A 20,968-nucleotide genomic window follows, 5' to 3' on the forward strand; every position below is an offset into this window, starting at 1 on the left:
ACCCCCGAGGGAAGAGTGTTTTATGTTTTCCCTCATCCCCGTGGATCGGAAGGCTTGTCGGTCGCTGGAATTTTCCTGGCCAGTGTCGTCGATGGCAGGCCTCCCGCTAATTGCGATATTGAACCCACGTTCCGTGGCATCAAACTGACTTACGCCCGCATCTTGGCCTTTCTTCCGTTCCAAGCTTTTTTTTTTTTTTTTTGTTCTTTTCGCTGAACGTTAATCCGGGCAGGGCCGGCCAGCCGCCAGCTGTCACGGGGGCGTTTTGCCAACATCAGAAGTCGGTGAGGATGAGCCGTGGATCAGACCGCCTTCATGTCCCGCCTTTCATCGCGGAAAAGGCTCTTTATCCTGAAGTCTGTCTTGTCTCCATCCCGTCTGTCAGCCACGGGGGCGGATTAGCGTCCGAGTCCAGGCAGCCTGGCGTCTCTCCGTCTCTCCGTCTGCCAACTCCCTCAGCGCTGAGGGGTCATGATTGCCTGTCATCCGCCGGGGGGATCCGCGGGCCGCTGGGCCGCTCGTCGGTACGAGGCACGCTCTCCTGCTTCTCACCCGGATCCTCGATCTCGGCCACCGCGGTCCCACTGCGTGCCTGTCTCACGATGATTTCAGCTCCCAGTCCTGGGCTTTCGGCGGAATTTCCGGTGGACGGAAGGGGCAGTCGGCTGATCAGGGAAGGCCTTGTGCAAACTCCAAGACCTTCTACTAAAACATCCCCGAGAGATGGAATGAAAATTCAATACTCCACTGCCCACAGGTCCCGGTGGGTAGTCATGGCCCAGGCTGGTATTTTCCCCGACGGAGGTCAGCGTCGATCTTTACTGAGCCCATTTGTCCGTTGTCTCTAAGATGACATCCGTGTGCGACGTCTGGGTAACTTGTAACGTCTCCTTTTTTAAAAAAAAATTTTTTCCCGGACCCCTCAGGGCACAACAAATGGTACTGGGACATTCCTTCATTGTTATTGTTACTGAGTTAATTGCTGGCTGTTAATTATGTTAAACATATCTTATCCAAGAAAAGAAAAGAAAAAAAAACAGAAAAAAAACATATCCATCCTATAGCATAAAAGGCTAATAAGGAATAGCCGGGTGCTGTGACGTGCACTGGCCACCAGGGGGCAGACGCTCAAGGCTGGAACCGCCCCCCTGGTGGTCAGTGCGCTCCCACAGGGGGAGCCATGCTTGGCCAGAAGCCGGGTTCATGGCCGGCGAGCGTAGCGGCGGTGGTGGGAGCCGACGTCCGACTGCCGGCGTAGACCCGCTCCCCAAGGCCCCCCGGACTGCGAGAGGGTGCAGGCTGGGCTGAGGGATCCTCCCCCCACCCCGAGTGCACGATTTTCGTGCACCGGGCCTCTAGTCCGTGCAAAGGAAGCAAGTGTCCATTGTTTCACCTTTTATCTCAACCCGTGGAGTTCTGCTTCCCGGCGTTTGTCAACGGTTTGTCTCAGACAAACTCAGAAACTTCTTTGCAGGTCTGAATGCTTTTTCCGTGAACACCAGAGCGCCCCCAGGGCAAGCAGAGCATAAGGAGGGGGGAAGAGGAACAGAGAGCTGTGCACGTGGGCCAGCATCACGGTAAGGGACCCCCAACTCCCCCCTCCAGGCGGCTCCCACAGCTAACTAGACAGGGGAGGTGCAGGGAGCTACAAGAGGCCTCAGTCCAATTTGTTATTGATTTCAGAGGAAGGGAGAGGGAGAGAGAGAGAGAGAGAAAGAGAGAGAGAGAGAAACATCCATGATGAGAGGGAATCATGGACCGGCCGCCTCCTGCATGTCCCCTCCTGGGGATCAAACCCGCAATCTGGGCCTGTGCCCTTGACCGGGAATCGAACCCGGGACCCTTCAGTCTGCAGGGATCCAGTGTAGGGATCGGGCCTAAGCCAGCAGCCAGACATCCCTCTCGGAATCCGGGACCGCTGGCTCCTAACCGCTCACCTGCCTGCCTGCCTGACTGCCCCTAACCTCCCTGCCTGCCTGTCTGATCGCCCCTAACCACCTGTGCCGTCCCGATCACCCCTAACTGCTCTCCTGTGCCCTGGACGCCTTGAACTGCCCTCCCCTGCCTGCCTGGTCGCCCCTAACCACCTCTGCCTCAGCCCCTGCCACCGTGGCTTTGTCCGGAAGGACGTCCGGATGGACGTCCGGAAGATGGCCGGTCTAATTAGCATGTTACCCTTTCATTAACATAGATTGCAATCAAAGGAAGGGGCTTAGGTGGGCGACGTGAAATCCATTGGGGATGGACAAGGGAGGTGGGAGCAAGCAAAGCGGGGAGACCCCTGGGATTGGATGAAAGGTAAAATGATGGACACACACTTAGGCAGGTGCAGGGACAATGAACATGATAATAACGAAGGGATTTGCGGTCTCCGTCCTGACGCCCAGCCCATTAGGTGGTGCCCCGGGGGCCCCAGAAACAGGGACGTTACCAGGCACCCAGACACCTCAAGGGCGTGTTACCCCAGATGCAAAAAGGACAGACAGGCTCCGTGAGGGCAAAGGTTGACCCTGTCAGTGACCTTGTCGGCCTAGGAGGTGACCACCCACCATAAACTGCTTTTAGTTGAAGGTTCATTTCAGACCATCCTTTGGGGCGACGCTAGGGCTCTGGGTTGGCAGGATACGGGCCTCCCCAGAGCCGGTCGGGTTAGCCTGTGGCCCCCCTCCGTCCACATTAGTCTACCGCGCCTCGTCGTCCCCCTGAAATTACCCATTAATGTTTCTGGTTATTTTTTCCCCCCGTATTTCCCGTGTCCAACCCAGTGCCCAGCACGGCACCGGGGCCTGCAGACCTCAGAACGCGTGTCGGCCGGAACGAAAAATGAATAAAACACGTTTGCGGACGGTGGGAGCGTCGCCCTCTGTGTATTCGCCTCGGACGTTGAATCCAAAGGAGATTTCCTTGCAACAGGGACTAGCTGCCGTGCAATGTCTCTCGGACGCCGACGTTGGCTAATTGGACTTGAGGAGGAGGGATGGGCTTCCTTGAGCTCCGTTTCCTTCTTCTAAGGGACGGATTCTTGAAAGAAGCACCTTCATCTCTGAAAAGGTCTGTTTCTCTTTGCTTGAGGGGATGGTACTCGTCATGGATGAGTGAGTGGCAATAGCGCAACAAGCAAGGGCCATCAGCAAGGGGGTGGTGAAGGCCTGGGGTGGGTGTATGGGGGTGGTGAGGGCCTGGGGTGGGGGTATGGGGGCGAGGGCAGACTGCAGGGGACCAATTATGGGGAAAAAGGGGACATTTGTAATACTTTCAACAATGAAGAATTATCTGTGTATAAAGGGTGTCCCAAATTTCACGCAAGAAGTAATTTTGATGGAAATCCCAGGTTTATCATGAAAAGTTGTGAATTTTTTATTGATTCATAAAGGACACAGTCTAGGGTTACGTATGGAATAGGATGTCGGGTCAATGGCCTCCACGGCTCTGCTGGCACAGACGCACTCTTTTGTGGAAATTTTCCATGACCGTTTTGCATACAGGCGGCTGAATTTCGATGAGGCTCATTTTCGTCCTGATGGCTCGGTTCATCGACAAATTTGTCGCATTTGGGGATTCAGAAAACCCACGAGTGATTGTTGGGAAACAAAGGCATCCACAGCGTGTCACTGTTTGGGGCGGATTTTGGGCTGGAGGCATCGTCGGACCGTTCTTCGAAAATGTGGCTGCTCGGGCAGTAACAAAAGAGTGCGTCTGTCCCAGCAAAGCCGTGGAGGCCATTGACCCGATATGCTAGTCCATACACAACCCTATACTGTATACTTTATGAATCAATAAAAAGTTTACAATTTTTAATTGTAAACCTGTGTTTTCTATCAAAATTACTTCTTGCATGAATTTTGGGACACCCTTTATAAAAGGCTGAGCAACCGTCCAACCAGTCGCTGTGACGTGCGCTGACCACCAGGGGGCAGACGCTCTGACCAGTCGCTATGACCCTCAGTGACCACCAGGGGGAAGATTCATTAACCAGTCGCTATGATGCTCACTGACCACCAGGGGGCAGACGCTCTGATTGGTAGCTATGAGGCTCACTGACCACCAGGGGGCAGACGCTCCGATTGGTAGCTATGACCTCACTGACCACCAGGGGGCAGACGCTGCGATTGGTAGCTATGACCCTCACTGACCACCAGGGGGCAGATGCTCCAATTGGTAGCTATGACGCTCACTGACCACCAGGGGGGCAGATGCTCAACACAGGAGCTACCGAGCTTTGGTGACTTGGCAGCTGCAGTTCTCGGATGACGCCCCCTGAACCAGAGCGGAGGGAGCCCGATTCCGGCATGCGTCACCCAAGAAACGCCCCCTCGCAAACCGGGACCCCTTGGGGGATGTCAGGGAGCTGGTTTCAACATGATCCCCGCCTTTTATTATATAGAATAATTATAGCTGTTTCCCGGCATTCTATTTCTGCCCCTAACAATTTCACTTGTGGACGAAGAGAAACATTCCTCTCCCGTCTTCAGAGATTTTCCTGGGGGATGTCTGACTGCCGGCTTAGGCCCTAAGCCATCAATCGGACATTCTTAGTGCTGCCGTGGAGGTGGGAGAAGCTCCCGCCACCCCCACTGCACTCGCCAGCCATTGGCCCGGCGTCTGGCTGAGCGGTGCTCCCCCCGTGGGAGCCCACTGACCACCAGGGGGCAGCTCCTGCATTGAGCAATCTGCCCCCTGGTGGTCAGTGCGCGTCATAGCGACCCTTGCTTCTGCCATTCGGTCAATTTGCGTATTAGCCTTTTATGATATAGGATTGATTTCAGAGAGAGGAAGGATGATGGGGGGGAGAGACAGAAATATCCAGGATGAGAGAGAATCATGGATCGGCTGCCTCCTGCACGCCCCCCACTTGGGATCGAGGCCACACCCCGGGCATGTGCCCTGACTGGGAATTGAACCTGTGACCTCCTGGTTCATGGGTCGATGCTCAACCACTGAGCCGTGCCAGCCGGGCATACCACCAGCTCAGCTTTGCTAAAAAAGGAAGAGAGAGAGAGAGAGAGAGAGAGAGAGAGAGAGGAAGAAAGGTTGATTGACATTTCATCTGTTGTTTTCCCATCCTATAGCTGGGGGTGGGGTGGGAGGAGGGGGTTGGCAACACCCTGTCGGCCATCATGCTGGGAACGGAGACACGAGACTTTAAATCCTATTCTTCAATCAATAGTCCGCGTTTCACAATCAATTAGGTAGCAGCTCGCCATGTAGACAGTGGGCGTTTTTCGTTACCCTTGTAATGTCTTCTTCTTGCTTGAATATTGGGGCATTAAAATGAAAAGAAGTGATTCTACCTCAAATTAAGGAAGGCTGTTTCTCAAACGGAATAGAAATGAATGCCGGCACGTTCCGGCCATGGAGACGTTTGCATGGATTTAAGTATATGATTATTCATTACCCAAAAAAAAAGAAAAAAATCATTTTCTCTCTCCCGTGCAAGTAGAGGTACGCAGAAACGATGTCATAAGATTGCAGGGACAGCTACACGTCTCCAACCAATTAAATTTTATGGGGCCTCAGATGTGAAAGTCACGTCGCACATTCGGAGAGATGAGCAAGTCGCTTTTCGCGGAACGCCCCGTGCAAGCGTAGCCGCGTCGCCCTTAATCGACAAAGATGTGTTTGTCGACGACTCCCCCTCCGTGTTACGATCACAGACGGCGATGAATCCGAGAGCTCGGACCGTTCGCTCTTCGATGGGCGACGTCGGCCGTATAAATCATATTCCCGTGTTTTCCTTCTCCACTCGCTCCCTCTTCATGTATTGGTGCCTGAGAACAAATGCTTTCTCATTGTGTCTTTCAGCTTCTCCGTGAAATGTTCTCCGTGGTTTATAAAACCTGAAAAAACGGTGCCCTGGCCGGTATGGCTCAGTGGATAGAGCGTCGGCCTGCAGACGGAAGGGTCCCGGGTTCTATTCTGCCCAATGGCACGTGCCCGGGTTGTGGGGTCGATCCCCGGTGGGGGGCGTGCAGGAGGCGGCCGATCCATGATTCTCTCTCATTATTGATGTTTCTCTCTCTCTCTCCCTCTCCCTTCCTCCCTGAAATCAATCCTATATAATAGAAGCCTAAAATGCTAAGTGTTTGGTTGTCTGGTCAGTCATTCAACCAATCAAAGCGTAATATGCTAATGATATGCTAAGGCCGCTCAACCGCTCGCTATGACGTGCACTGACCACCAGGGGGCAGACACTTCGACAGGTAGGTGAGCTTGCTGCTGGGGTCTGGCCTATCAGGACTGAGCGATCCGGGCCGGACACGCCCTGGAGCCCTCCCTCCCGCGGTCCCTCCCGAGCTGGCCAACCTCCGGCCTCCCTCCCCGGCCCCGATCGTGCACCAGTGGGGTCCCTCGGCCTGGCCTGCGCCCTCTCGCCATCTGGGACCCCTCGGCGGATGTCGGAGAGCCGGTTTCAGCCCGATCCCACAGGCCAGGCTGAGGGACCCACTGGTGCACGAATTCGTGCACCGGGCCTCTAGTAAAGAAAGAAAAATAAATACATAAAAACCTATACAATGTTGGGGCGGTTGTTTTGCGTGTAATGGCATCGTTAGCCATGTGGGTAGACAGGCCTTTATGTTATTCTGTTTCCTTTTCTTCCTCCCTCCCTCCCTCCCTCTTCCCTCCCTTCTCTGCCATTTGCAACTTCTCTGGTCCCTCACCCACCCCTGCCTGCCAACCCCCTGATGGGTGGGCAGACCTGCTTGTCTGGTTTCCATACCGGGAATCCTAAGGGGGTCCCTCTCCATCCACCTGTGTCCAGCGCTGGCTGCCACGGGGTGGGTGAGTCTGATTGGGGGGGGAGGGGAGGGATTCATGGCCCCCAGGCCACACCAGCATTCTCCAGTACCTGCCGTGTCCATGTGAATCCAGGTGACGTTTTCATCCACAGACTAGAGGCCCGGTGCACAAAGTTCGTGCACAGATCGGGTCCCTGGGCCTGGCCGGCATTCAGGGGCTGATTGGCTACCGGCCAGGGCCTTCCTTCGCTCCACGCCGCCCCCTGGTGGTCAGCGCACGTCACAGCAAGTGATCGGTCTCCCGGTCGGACTCCCGCGGGGACACTTTGCCTATTAGCCTTTTATATAGATAGCTACCATTCACCTTTTTGTTTTGTTTAGCGTTGTTTGTTTGCTAATCCTCACGGGAAGATAGTTTTCCATTGGTTTTTTAAAAATATGTATTTTTATTGATTTCAGAGAGGAAGGGATAGAGAGAGAGAGAGAGAAACATCCATGATGAGAGAGAATCATGGATTGGCTGCCTCCTGCACGCCCCCTACTGGTTGGGGATCAAGCCTGCAACCCAGGCATGTGTGCCCTTGACCGGAATTGAACCCGGGACCCTTCAGTCCGCCAGCCGACGCTCTATCCACTGAGCCACACCAGCCGGGGCTGTTTCTTTTTTCTACCTCGGGAGGCAGCCAACCAAACCCGAACCCGGCGGCTGCTCTCTTCGTGTCGCCGTGTCACGTTTACGACGCGCGAGCCCCTTCTTTAAGATTCAGCCGGCCTTGGAGGTAAGAGCCCATGGTGTCACTTCTCTAAATGAGACGGGGCCCTCCAGCCGGGCGTCCATCCAGGGCCTGAGCCCGCTCGCCGGGGACGGGAAATGGCATTCGATGGAGTCGACGCTGACGATGAATAAACTGTCTCATCTGCTGCCTTGTACTGTTTTGGTTAAAGTTACTTTTTTTTTGGTGGGTGGGGAGAATGTTTAAACCTAGAGGCCCGGTGCACGAATTTGTGCACAAGTATGGGGAGGGGGGAGGGGTGATCAGGCTGGGTTGGCTGGGGGGAGGGGCCGCGGGTGGTTGGTGGGCGATTCCTCAATCGGGGGGGCGGGGGGACCAGGGACAGGGGCCACGGGCGGTTGGCAGGCTGGTCGAACTCCCGGTTGGGGGGACACTTTGCATATTAGCCTTTTATTACATAGGATGAGGCGAAGTGTGACTTCTCAAAAGATGAAATTGCTAGAACTCTGGGGGGTTTGCTCTCGGGTTAATGATTCCATGACTCTCGCGAGCTTTGTCGGGGGGATTATGGGGTTTGCTGTCTCCTGACCCCCGAGAGTTAACGGACCTTCTTACCGAGCTCCCTGACAGTAATCCTGTGGGAAGGCCTTCTGACCTGGCGGGAATGTAATGGCTCCCACCTGTTTCTATTTGCTACCTGAATGGTCTCCTTGAAATGACCTTGCGGAGCCAAAGAGGACACAGAACACGGAGAGGGCTTGCGATGGGTGATCTCCACCCCCTCCCCCAAGTCACTTGTCCGTCCGTCCGTCCGTCCGTCCGGCGTTCGGTTCCTGGGGATTGAATGCTAATCGAGTCCCTCGCCTCGCTCACGTCCGCGCTAACGGAGAGAGGCAACCTAGCAATGATTCGGGATGAAATAAATGGTGGCTTTGGTTTCCTTGGGATTTTATTTTATCCTATTTTAAAATATATTTTATTGATTTTTTACAGAGAGGAAGGGAGAGGGAGAAAGAGTTAGAAACATCGATGAGAGAGAAACATCCATCAGCTGCCTCCTGCACGCCCCCTACTGGGGATGTGCCCGCAACCCAGGTACATGCCCTTGACCGGACTCGAACCCGGGACCCTTGAGTCCGCAGGCCGACACTCTATCCACTGTGCCACACCGGTTAGGGTGGGATATTATTTTTAACATTGGAATGACGGTCAGCGTTCCCGTCTTAAACAAGCGAAAGTGACCTACGATGTGCTTTGGACTGCGGGGAGCACGTTTAATTGGGCGGAAATGAGGCGGACCCCGAAGGCCGGTGAATTATTCATTGGTGGGAATCCGGGGCCTGAGTGGTCCCTGGATACCCATCCTTTGCCTTGAGAAACGGGAGGGTGGCTTAATTATTGTCAGAGAATAGCGCCTGGCATACAATTATGCAGAGTGAGTGTCTGAAACGTCTTGAATAGCCCCTCTCAGGGGATTATAAGTAATTTGTCTCTCTATCTAATCTGTCTGTCTGTCTATCTACCTGTCTATCTATCTACATGCCAGCCTATCTATCTATATGTCTGTCCGTCTATCTATCTATCTATCTACCTACCTAGCTAGCTATATGTCTATCTATATGTCTATCTATATGCCTATCTATCTATATGTCTATCTATCTTACTACCTACTTACCTGCCTACCAGTCTGTCTACCCTCTACCCATCTATCCATCCATTCATCTACTCATCCATCTATGTCTCTATGTCTCTATCTATCTATCTATCTATCTATCTATCTATCTATGTATTTATCTATCTATCTATCTATCTATCTATCTATCTATCTATGTATCTATCTATCTCTCTATCTATCTATCTACATACCTACCTATCAGTCTATCTATATGTCTATCTATATGCCTATCTATCTATCTTTCTATCTATCTATCTATCTATCTATCTATCTGTCTATCTATCTTACTACCTACTTACCTACCTACCAGTCTGTCTACCCTCTACCCATCTATCCATCCATTCATCTATTCATTCATCTATGTCTCTATGTATCTATTTATCTATCTGTCTATCATCTATCTATCTATCTATCTATCTATCTATCATGTACCTACCTATCAGTCTATCTACCCATCTATCCATCCATTCATCCATCCATCTGTGTAAATATGTGTCTATTTATCCATCTATGTATCTATCTACTTATCTGTCTGTATATACTAGAGGCCCAATGCACAAAATTCATTCAAGGGGCTCGGCCCCCACCACTGTAGCTTCGGCCGGAAGGATGTCTGGAAGGACGTCTGGTCTAATTAGCATATGACATTTTTATTATTATAGATATTATAGATATGTATCTATCCATCTATCTGTCTTTCTATCTACCTACATATCTATCTATATATCTGCGTGTCTATCTATCATCTATCTGTCTACTAATCTATCTATATATCCATCCATCCATGTATCTATGTATCTATGTATCCATCTACCTGTCTGTCTATGTATCTATGTATCTATGTACCTATCTACACATCTATCTCTCTACATATCTATCTATCTATCTATCTATCTATCTATCCATCCATCCATCCCTCTACCCAACCATCTGTCCATCCATCCATCCACCATCCATCCATTTACCCATGAATATCTATCATCTTTACAAACACAAGTGACATGCTCTTTGTGCCTCCCCCCGCCCCCCAACTCACTCCCATTCCCGCTCTTCCCAGAAAAGTCTGGATTCTACGTTCAGCATTTAGTTTTTGACTGTATGTTGCTGTGGATTAGGTGTTCGGCGATGATGTGTAGACCTGGCTTGCATGATGTAACACTTTGCAGAAAGGGTACATCGTCCACAGCCTTCTAGTACCTCCCCCCACCCCCACCCCCAATTTGTGTGTGGGTTTTTGCACGCCAGGACGTCTGTGGTGGATTGGCTGGCCCTGCTGCACAGGCTTTCCTTGCATGGAGAGCCGACACCTGAATTTGCTCCTCGGTTAATGGAAACTAAATCTCTTTGTCGTTTTCTCCTGGGTTGGACGTGCCTCGAGGAACCTTCCCGGGGGTGTCATTCCGGACACAGACCTGGGTGCTTCTTTACCATCCATGTATATAAAGGCCCAAGCGACCGTCTGACCGTTTGACCGTCCGACCGGCCGCTATGACACGCCGTGACCACCAGGGGGCAGATGCTCAACGCAGGAGCTGCCGAGCTGCAGTGATGGATGTATATGTGTGTGTGTGTGTGTGTCTGAAATATATATTATGGATAGAAAACTTCCATTCATTCTATGCACAAAGTACAATATCAACTATGGCTTTTCTATTTGTGGGGTTCGTTTATTATCGGTTGCTAAAGTTATGGCTGAAGAATTTATTTCATAATTTTTTAAAAATATATTTTTATTGATTTCAGAGAGCAAGGGAGAGGGAGAGAGAGAGAGAGAGAAACATCCATGATGAGCCATGGACAGACAGGCTAGCGCAGTGGTTCTCAACCTTCCTAAGTCCGCGACCCTTGCATACGGTTCCTCATGCTGTGGGACCCCCAATTTCATTGTGACAAGTTGGACATCATGAAAGCACAGTGATTCATCACAAAAACCGTCTGTAAGTATAGATGTGTTTTCCGACGGTCTTGGGCGACCCCTGTGACAGGGTCGTTCGACCCCCAGAGGGGGCGTGACCCACAGGTTGAGAACCGCTGTTCTAGATGTTTCTAAAGCGTCGTCCTTGCAACGGGTCATGTTTTCTTCCGACGTAACCCTGCTTCCTGCGTCTGTTCACAGTCCCAAGTGGGGGAACAGGACGTAAGATGCCCGTCGATAATAAAAAAAATAAGAAATAAAAAAAAAACGCCCAACCCGTTTGGCTCGGTGGAGAGAGCGTCGGCCTGCGGACTGAAGGGTCCCGGGTTCGATTCCGGTCTAGGGCATGTACCTTGGTTGCGGGCGCGTCCCCAGTAGGGGGCGTGCGGGAGGCAGCTGGTCGATGTTTCTCTCTCGTCGATGTTTCTGACTCTCTCTCCCTCTCCCTTCCTCTCTGTAAAAAATCAATAAAGTATATGTTTAAAATAAAAACATAATAATGAAACTTATTAAAAGATTTACGCATAGATATGGCTCAGCAGGGAAGTGCGGACCCCCTGAACCAGGAGGTCGGGGTTCGATTCCCGAAGGTCAAGGGCAGGTGCCCCTGTTATGCCCTGGATCCCCAGTAGGGGGCGTGCGGGAGGTGGCCGATCCAGGATTCTCTCTCATCGTGGATGTTTCTATCTCTCCTTCCCTCTCTGAGATCAAGACAAATAAACATGAAATAAAAAACAGACATCCTGAGATAATAAAGGGTGTCCCAAAATTCACGCAAGATTTGAATTCTGCGTGAGCATTCACAACAACAACAACAAAAATTAAAAGCCTGATTTGACTCGGTTGATTGAATCGGATTCTAATATCTGCTGCCCTTGGATGTCAATCCCTTCCCTTCGATCAGGATCACCAGGTACCAATGATGGACCAGGAGCAGGGACCAGGAAGACCAATGGAGACCGCGGCTTTGCGTCTGTGCCAGCAGAGCCCTGGAGGCCATGGACCCGAGGAGCTATTCCGTACATAAACCCTAGACTGTGTCCTTGATGCATCAATAGAAAATGTACAATTTTTAGTGATAAACCTGTGTTTTCCATCAAAATTACTTCTTGCGTGAATTTTGGGACGCGCTTTTTCTCTCCCTCCCTCGCCCTTCCTCTCTGAGATCTTGACAAATAAACGTGAAATAAAAAGCAAAGACACCCCGAGATGGTAGATCTTGCGTCCCGGGCTCGGGGTACCCGGCTGGGTCGGGCTGGGCCGAACCCAAACTCCCCATCCCCTTCCCCACCCCCCAGCCCCGCGTCTCTCTCTCTGGCGGCCGCGGGTCTTTTCCTTCCTGCGTTCCCTTCCCCGCCCGCCGTCCGGAATGCGTCTGCCGGGGTCCGGTCGATGCCGGGTCGATGGATAAAAATTGTATGTTCCAGGCAGTTCAGACGGTATTGATCGGGGAGCAGAGGTGATCCCCTATTGATCGGTGAAGTGTCGGCCCTCTTGGCCCTGGGAGAGGCGGACAGAAGCCACACGAGGTCCAGGGCCCGAGGGTGCGTCCGGGAGCCACTTAATTCTGCTAACGGCCCGTCTGAGGCCCTCATCGGCCGGCCCGTCAGCGAACGCTGAGAGCGAGTAAATGAGGGGGGGCGTGAGGGCGCCCCGTCCCCTCGGTGGGCTGGCCTCCTCCATAAACACCTGATTCTGCCTTCGTGATTGGAGACAGGGACCGGCGGCCTGGGCCAAAGCCAACTGGGGGTTTCCCGGTCACGGACGGACGGACGGACGGACGGACGGACAGACGGAAGGAAGGCAGGAGGGAGTAGAAACCCATCTCTCTCTCTCTCTCACCTATTTCTCTCTCACTATTTCTTGCAAGGAAAAGCGCCATGGATGGTTTCCCCCAGCGATCGTCCCTGGAAAAAAAAACTTGCCTGGCCCCGGCCGGTGTGGACCAGTGGTTAGCGCGTCGGCCTGCGGACCGAAGGGTCCCGGGTTCGATTCCCGGTGAAGGGCCCGTGCCCGGGTGGCGGGCTCGATCCCCAGTCGGGGGCGTGCAGGAGGCGGCCGGTCCATGATTCTCTCTCGTCATGGGTGTTTCTCTCTCTCTCTCCCTCCCTCTCCCTCCCTCTCTGAAGTCAATAAAAAAATACATCTTTTTAAAAAGCGAGCTGCTTCCTTTCGCCCGGGAAGGTCTGCGTCAAGGGTAGGGGAATCCGTCCAGTGTGTCCAGAGACTCACAGACTGTCCTCGAAACGGGGGGGGGCGGGGGGTGGGGGTGGTGAATACATTGCTTTTTTTCTTCTTTTCTTTTCTGGTGCGGAGCGTCCACCGGGCTCGTTCGGGGCCCGTGGTGGGGAATCGAGGGCGGCGGAGGCCACGGCGGCCCATTTCCGAACGGCGTGAGGGTGGCCCCGGGGTGGAGCCGCCAAACATAATCAGACAAGGAGACGTGTTTATGAGGTTCGTGTCTGCATCCCTGGGACGCCCCCTAAATAAAGGGCCGAGAAAAAGACATCGATTCGGAGCAGCGAGAGAAACGTCGTCAAAATAAAACCTCTCTCTCTCTCTCTCTCTCTCTCTCTCTCTCTCTCTCTCTCTCTCCTTGTTCCGGCTGGAAACAGACGTTGTCCGACGTAGGAAGGGGAGTTGTCTGCTCAGCATATTGAGAAACGGACCTGGCCGGTGTGGCTCAGTGGATAGAGCGTCGGCCTGCGGACTGAAGGGTCCCGGGTTCGATTCCCGGTCAAGGGCCTGTGCCCAGGTTGCGGGCTCGTCCCCCAGTCGGGGGCGTGCAGGAGGCAGCCGATCCGTGATTCTCTCTCATCGTGGAGGTCTCTCTCTCCCCCTCTCCCTTCCGCTCTGAAATCAATAAAAATATATTTTTTAAAAAATGATCAGAGCCCTGACCGGTGTGGCTCAGTGGATAGAGCGTCGGCCTGCGGACTGAATGGTCCCGGGTTCGATTCCCGGTCAAGGGCGTGGACCTTGGTTGCGGGCACATCCCCAGTGGGGAGCGTGTGCAGAAGGCGGCCAATCCGTGATTCTCTCTCGTGGATGTTTCTAACTCTCTATCCCTCTCCCCGCCTCTCTGTAAAAAAATCAATAAAATCTATTTTAAAAAAAATGATGAGAGAGAATCATGGACCGGCTGCCTCCCACACGCCCCCTACTGGGGATCGAGCCCGCAACCCGGGCCTGTGTGCCCTTGACCGGGAATCGAACCCTGACCTCCTGGTTTGCCGGCCGGCGCTCACCACTGGGCCGCACTGGCCGGGCCGTTCATTTTTATTTTTTTTGTTTTCTTCCTTCTTTTCCGTTTGTCCCGCTGGGCGCACTGCGTTAGCACGTTTTGAATTACATAAAAGGGCATTTTCTTTTTTAAAAAAAATAAAAAAAATAAATATATATATATATATAAGGTGGTTTTCCTATAACATCGACAAGGCCTGGGTTGAAATGAGTCTTCGTAAAGGGTGTCCCAAAATTCACGCAAGAAGTCATTTTGGTAGAAAACACCGGTTTATAATGAAAAGTTGTGAATTTTTTATGGACGCATAAAGTAGACCGTCTAGGGTTGTGTACGGAATAGCCCATCGGGTCGGTGGCCTCCACGGCTTTGCTGGCACAGACGCACTCTTTGGCTGAAGTTTTCCGCGCCCGTTTTGCGTACATGTGGCTGAATGTCGTTGATCCAGGGCTCAGCTGCCTCCTTCAAGGCGTGGGTGGTCGGGGGCCCGTCGGCATAAACGATATGCTGTTCCATACCTAACCCTAAACTGTATACTTTATGCATCCATGAAAAATTTACAAGTTTTCCTCATAAACCTGCGTTTTCTATCAAAATGACTTCTTGCGTGAATTTTGGGACGCCCTTTTACAAATGCTTGGAAACCACATCTTCTCGCTCCCTATCCCTTCGCCACTTGGTAAGGGCTTTTCTCCAAATGCAGCGAGAGAGAGAGACGTCGTGGAAATGAGGGCGCCCCCCCCCCGAGTTCCTCGATGAGAGAAACGCGCGTTCGAAGATCCCTCCCCCCTTAGGAATATTCTGAATGAATTGGACCTAGGCAGCCGGCCCTTAGCAATGAACTCGCCCGTGTTTCGTCTTGTTTTCATTTAATTTTTAATTTTTTCTTACATGCAAGAGACATTAATATTTCAAGTAAACATTACTATTTCAAGAAAAACCATCTCGCCCTGGCCAGTTCGGCTCAGCGGCTAGCGCGTCGGTCTGCGGACTGAAGGGTCCCGGGTTCGATTCCCGTCAAGGGCATGGACCTTGGTTGCGGGCACGTCCCCGGCGGGGGGCGTGCAGGAGGCAGCGGATCTATGCTCCTCTCTCATCGATGTTTCTAACTCTCTATCCCTCTCCCTTCCTCTCTGTAAAAAATCAATAAAATATATTAAAAAATATATATTTCAAGAAACAACACCTGTATATATAAAAGCCCAGCGACCATTATGTCGGAACCATCGGGACGACCGCTCGCTATGACGCGCACTGACCACCAGGGGGCCGACGGTCAACACAGGAGCTACCCCCCCCCCCCCGCCCGGTGGTCAGGCAACTCCCCGAGCTGGCCAGCCGGTTTCGACCCGATCCCCGCAGGCCAGGCCCAGGGACCCCACCGGTGCACGAATCCGTGCACCGGGCCTCGAGGACATAAATAAAAAAACGAGGCAGGCTCGTCGCTGCTCCCTGGGGTGTGTGTGATGAGGCACATTTCCAGAGGAGCAGACGGGAGAGGGCGGGAGACGGCGCAGTCGCTGGCTGCGGGCCAGGGCTCCGGTCATTGTACTTGCAGATGAGCTAATAATTATTGGAGAGCCTGTGCTAATCAGCCAAAGCTTGCAAGTGGCTGCTGACAGGCGCGAGCGGGTAATTACTGGGAAGTGCGGAATTTGCATACTTCCACGCGCTGATCGTTGTCTGCGAGGCTCTCTCTCTGGATACGGGCTCGGAGTTTGTATCAAGAGGCACCTAGGAACCAGAAGGTCCCGGGTTCAATTCCCGGTCAAGGGCACATGCCCGGGTTGCGGGCTCGATGCCCAGTAGAGGGGGCGTGCAGGAGGCAGCCGGTCCGTGATTTTCCTGTTATCTCATCGGCAACAACCGCTTCTAGTTATTACGTCTCAAGAGCCCAGACCTACAGCCTGGGATTCCCTCCGGCCCCGGCTCCGTCCGGAAGGATGACCGGAATGACGTCTGGAAGGGCGTCCGGTCTAATTAGCATATTACCCTTTTATTATTATAGACTAGAGGCCTGGTGCATGAAAATTCGTGCACTGGGTTGGGGTCGGGGGGTCCCTCAGCCCAGCCTGCGGCCCCCTGCTCACAGTCCGGGAGCCCACGGGGGATGTCCTACTGACGGCTTAGGCCCGCTTCCCGCAGGGAGAGCCACAATCTGGCGACCAGACCAATCAGGGGAAGGTGCAGCCCCCATCATCCTGCCGCTGTTGGCTGCCGCCGCTGGTCACCGCTGCTGCCTGCCCTTTGCCCTTGCAGCCGCCGCAGCTTTTTCCGGAAGTAATTCGGCTCTCCGGTCTATTTAGCATATTATGCTTTTATTATTATAGGTTATTATAGATTGAGAGTCAGCCCTACCCAGCTGGGCTCAGTGGATAGAGCGTCGGCCTTCGGATCATAGGGTCCCGGGTTCGAATCCTGGTCAAGGGCACAGGCCCGGGGTTGTGGGCTCGATCCCCAGTGGGGGGCGCGCAGGAGGCAGCCGGTCCATGATTCTCTCTCCTCCTGGATGCGTCTCTCTCTCTCTCCCTCTCCCCCTTCCTCTCTGAAATCAGTAAAGAAATATATTTAAAATAATAATAAGTGAGAGTCGCTTTTGCCGTGAGTCGGGCCTCTGGGTTTTGTGGTGGGTTTTTTTTTTTCTGCTGTCGCTGAACGTCTGGGTAGAATAAGAGGGATCGTGGGTGTGGGCTCCGGGAAGAGCAGGAAGCAGACGGTCCGCTGTTTTAAGCATCGATTTTGTGCAGAAACGGACGCTGAGGCTGGTCCGCGGATCACCGACCCCCAGCACCATTGAGCAGGCGGTTGATCGGACGGTTTGGGGACGGGCCGTCCGGGAGAATCGGGGATTTTCTCTGTCATCTGGGATATCTGAGAGTCGCCAACCAAAGAGCAGGGTCGTCCCCTGCAGGGGGTCCTTTGTGAGGGGGGCTGTTTGGTCTGGGATTTTGTCCTGTGATGCCAGGCGCGGACCCATCAAAGCGTTCTTCCCTGTGATCGGGGTGCCCCCTGGGCCCTCCGTCAGCAGAGGGATGGGGCGGGCCTGTGTGATGTTCCGCCTTCATCCAGGTCTTACAGAGAAAGGCATGCGGGCCCTTTGGTGTCTGGGTTCTGAGACAGACGCCCGTGGGCACCCCCCAGGAGTTTCTGGGGCGCCCGACGGGGGTGCAGTGAGGAAGCCAGCCGGCCGACGGCGTCATCCGATGGCCTTGCAGCAGAGGGACTCAAGCTAGAGATGTCAGGGATGAGACAGAATCATGGACCGGCTGCCTCCTGCACGCCCCCGACTGGGGATCGAGCCCGCAACCCGGGCATGTGCCCTTGACCGGGAAGCGAACCCGGGACCCTTCAGCCTGCAGGCCGACGCTCTATCCACTGAGCCACACCGGCCAGGGTCTTTTTTTTCTTTATGAAATGCAAGGCCGGGCGGACGCCAGGGCTGTCGAAACCCAGCTGCACGTCCGACCGTCTGACATTGAAGGCATCACCCATGGATGTAGACGAGAGTATAGGCGAGGCCAGGGGAGGGGCAGGGGTTGGAAGACGGGGGGCAGAAAGGGACTAAAGGGGGCTTTTGTCATACGGTCGACCGTGAAAAAGGGGCGAAGGTTGGGGAGGCGCGGGGCACAGCTCAGTCACGTCAACGATAGGAACAATTTAAGTTAAAAAAGGCAAGACAGGGCACGGCGTCACCTCATGCAAAATCTCAGGCAGAGATTCTTGGTGAAGTTTTCTTTTTAAAAAAAAATATATTTTTACTGATGTCACAGAGAGGAAGGGAGAGGCAGGAGGACAGAGGGAGAAACATCCAGGATGAGAGAGAATCACGGATCGGCAGCCGCCTGCACGCCCCCTGCTGGGGATCGAGCCCGCAACCCAGGCATGAGCCCTTGACCGGGAATCGAACCCGGGACCCTTCAGTCCGCAGGCCAGTGCTCTATCCACTGAGTCACACAGGCTGGGGCATAGCTTGCCTTTTATTTATTTATTTTTTAAATATATTTTATTGATTTTTTTACAGAGAGGAAGGGAGAGGGATAGAGAGAAATGTCAGTGAGAGGGCAGCATTGATTGGCTGCCACGCCCCCTACTGGGGATATATATATATTTTATTGATTTAGGAACGGAGAGGGAGAGATAGAAACATCCATGATGAGAGAGAATCTTGGATCGGCTGCCTCCTGCACGCCCCCTACTGGGGATCGAGCCCGCAACCCAGGCACGTGCCCTGACCGGGAATCGAACCCGGGACCTCCTGGCTCTTAGGTCGAGGCTCAACCACTGAGCCACGCCGGCCGGGCGCGATGCATTTTTAAGAATCTCAAAGTAAATACCATCTGATGTGTTCCACACCTACCGATCTTTAGATCTAGTTACCCTATATCATAAAAGGCTAATATGCTAATTGTCCGACCATCCGACCGTTCGACCAGTCGCTATGACACACACTGACCACCAGGGGGCAGACGCTTCGACCGGTAGGTTAGCTTGCTGTCGGGGTCCGGCTGATTGGGACTGAGCGAGACGGGCCGGACACGCCCTGGAGCCCTCCTGTAGTCCCTCCCCGGCCCCGATCGTGCACCCGTGGGGTCCCTCAGCCTGGCCTGCGGGGATCAGGCCGAAACCGGCTCTCTGACATCCCCCGAGGGACCCCGGATTGCGAGAGGGCGCCGGCCAGGCCGAGGGACCCCACCAGTGCAGGACCCCAGCAGCAAGCTAACCTAGCAGTCGGAGCGTCTGCCCCCTGGTGGTCCGTGCACGTCATGGCGAATCCGTGCACCGGGCCTCTCGTTTAATATAAATTTGCACGGTTGTTGTTTAGGGTCCTGAACGTGACCGTTTACTGTTCCTTCGTGGGAGTTGGTTGCTTAGGTATCTTTTCGAGGCGGGCAGTCCGTCCGGCTGGTCCTCGCATCGCTTGGATCCGACGCTCAGAATGTAAAATATTTTTTATCGTTTTTGTGGCCATTTGGTGAATTTCGTCAGGCGTCCAACCACACAAATGCCCTTATTTACCAAACTGCGTATAACTAAACAGGAACAACTTGTGAAAAGCTGCCGTTGCAACTAACGAAAACACAGGTATATTTTATTGATTTTTCACAGAGAGGAAGTGAGAGTTAGAAACATCGATGAGAGAGAAACATCGATCAGCTGCCTCCTGCACGCCCCCCACTTGGGGCTGTGCCCGCAACCAAGGTACCTGCCCTTGGCCGGAATCGAACCCAGGACCCTTCGGTCCGCAGGCCGACGCTCTAGCCACTGAACCACACCAGTCAGGGCTGATGTGGAATGTTTTGAGGCCCCACGATTTATTCCACCACACCACTATGACAGGGAGACGCATCAAATACAGAATGATTTTTTCAGAAATTTGCATGTAGAGCAAGAATTGGATAGCTGGGGAGAGTCACGCACAGTTGGAAATATCATAGGAAAAAAATTGGATGTCGAGTAGCATTGCACCACGAAATACGGACGAAAGGTGCTAGATGGGAAGTAATTAAAAGCAGCAACAATTAAGAGGTTAAAAAAAACTGGGATTGCAAGCACGAAGAACAAAAGATAACTTTGAAGGAGTCGTCTCAGCCGGGATTTGGGAAATTTTAGGTCTGAAATGAAGGAAAGTGGGTGAAATTGGCATATAATTTTTAGGAGAGACCATGGTTAGCCTTGAACCAAAAAAAAGCTATCTCTGAGTCACCTGTGTGGAGGGAACGCTATTCTTTAAAGAGATTCTCCAACTCTCCCTGAACACCATGCTTGCCATACAATTTGGACCAATCACCAATTAAAACCAAGCAGAGCCATCGCAATCCCTGTCTGGTTGGCAGGAGTTGATAAGTAGATGTCTCTGGAAGGTGGGTCCAAAGCTGTCTCCAGGGATGAATCGTAGCCCTTTTGGGAAGAGAGGGGAGGAGGGACGCCTTTGCAAGTTTATGCCCTGCTTCGGGGAATATAAAGGGAGTGTAAAGAATTTTTCTTTTTCTTTCTTTTTTTATTGTTGACATTTTTACAGACGTCTCCCATTTTTTTCTCCCTTTGCCCACCTCCACCCAGCCTCTGCCACCCCCCTCCCCCCCGGCCTTCACCTCACTGTTGTCTGTGTCCACGGACTGTGCATATATATTCTCTTATCCAGTCTCGTATCTGCTTTCTCTCAGTAGCCTTCAGCTCAAATAATTCGTATGCCAAAGTGGCATATTGGGGGTGGGAGGGGTGGGGGTGGGGTGGGGTGTGTGTCGCAATTTGCCACCCTTCACTAGAAAATAGGCAAATTGTCCAAATTCATTTCATACGTGAGTAAAATGTTGATTTTAAATGTTGATTTAAAATTGGATAGTAAAAGTAGGAACGAGAAAACGGAATGATTTTTCTTTCTGGACGCCCATGGGGAATTCTAAATAAAACGTTGGCAGACAGTGTGCAGTTCTAACGCCAATGGATGTGATAAGCCAGGAGAATTTATTTCAGAAATGAAAAAAAAAGTTTCAACTCCAGGAATTGCATCAGTATAATTCATGATAATGTGAAATGAACGAGAAAAAATTCATGTTTCTACAGCAGTAGGCGTCCCATTAGGACTTGATAAAGAAAATAGCTCTTGCAAATAAAAAAAAAATCTGAGTGAACTAGATATAGAGACAGCGTACTTACATATGATAA

General features: G+C 52.5%; 1 protein-coding gene across 2 annotated transcripts in view; it reads left to right on the forward strand.

The window, feature by feature from the left end:
* LOC308512216 (steryl-sulfatase-like) overlaps positions 1-20,968 on the forward strand; it is a 226,934-nt gene that overhangs the window by 109,270 nt on the left and 96,696 nt on the right. The window contains exon 10 of one of the 2 annotated variants that reach the window (XM_081082013.1): positions 12,932-13,108. The exons of the other annotated variant lie outside the window; for it this stretch is intronic. Coding sequence (XP_080938139.1) covers positions 12,932-13,017 — 86 coding nt within the window. The 3' untranslated portion in view covers positions 13,018-13,108. Of the gene's footprint in view, positions 1-12,931; positions 13,109-20,968 lie in introns of those variants that run through there. 2 annotated transcript variants of the gene reach the window in all.

This window comes from Myotis nattereri, assembly GCF_964212035.1.
Source record: "Myotis nattereri genome assembly, chromosome: Y".
NCBI lineage: Eukaryota > Metazoa > Chordata > Mammalia > Chiroptera > Vespertilionidae > Myotis > Myotis nattereri.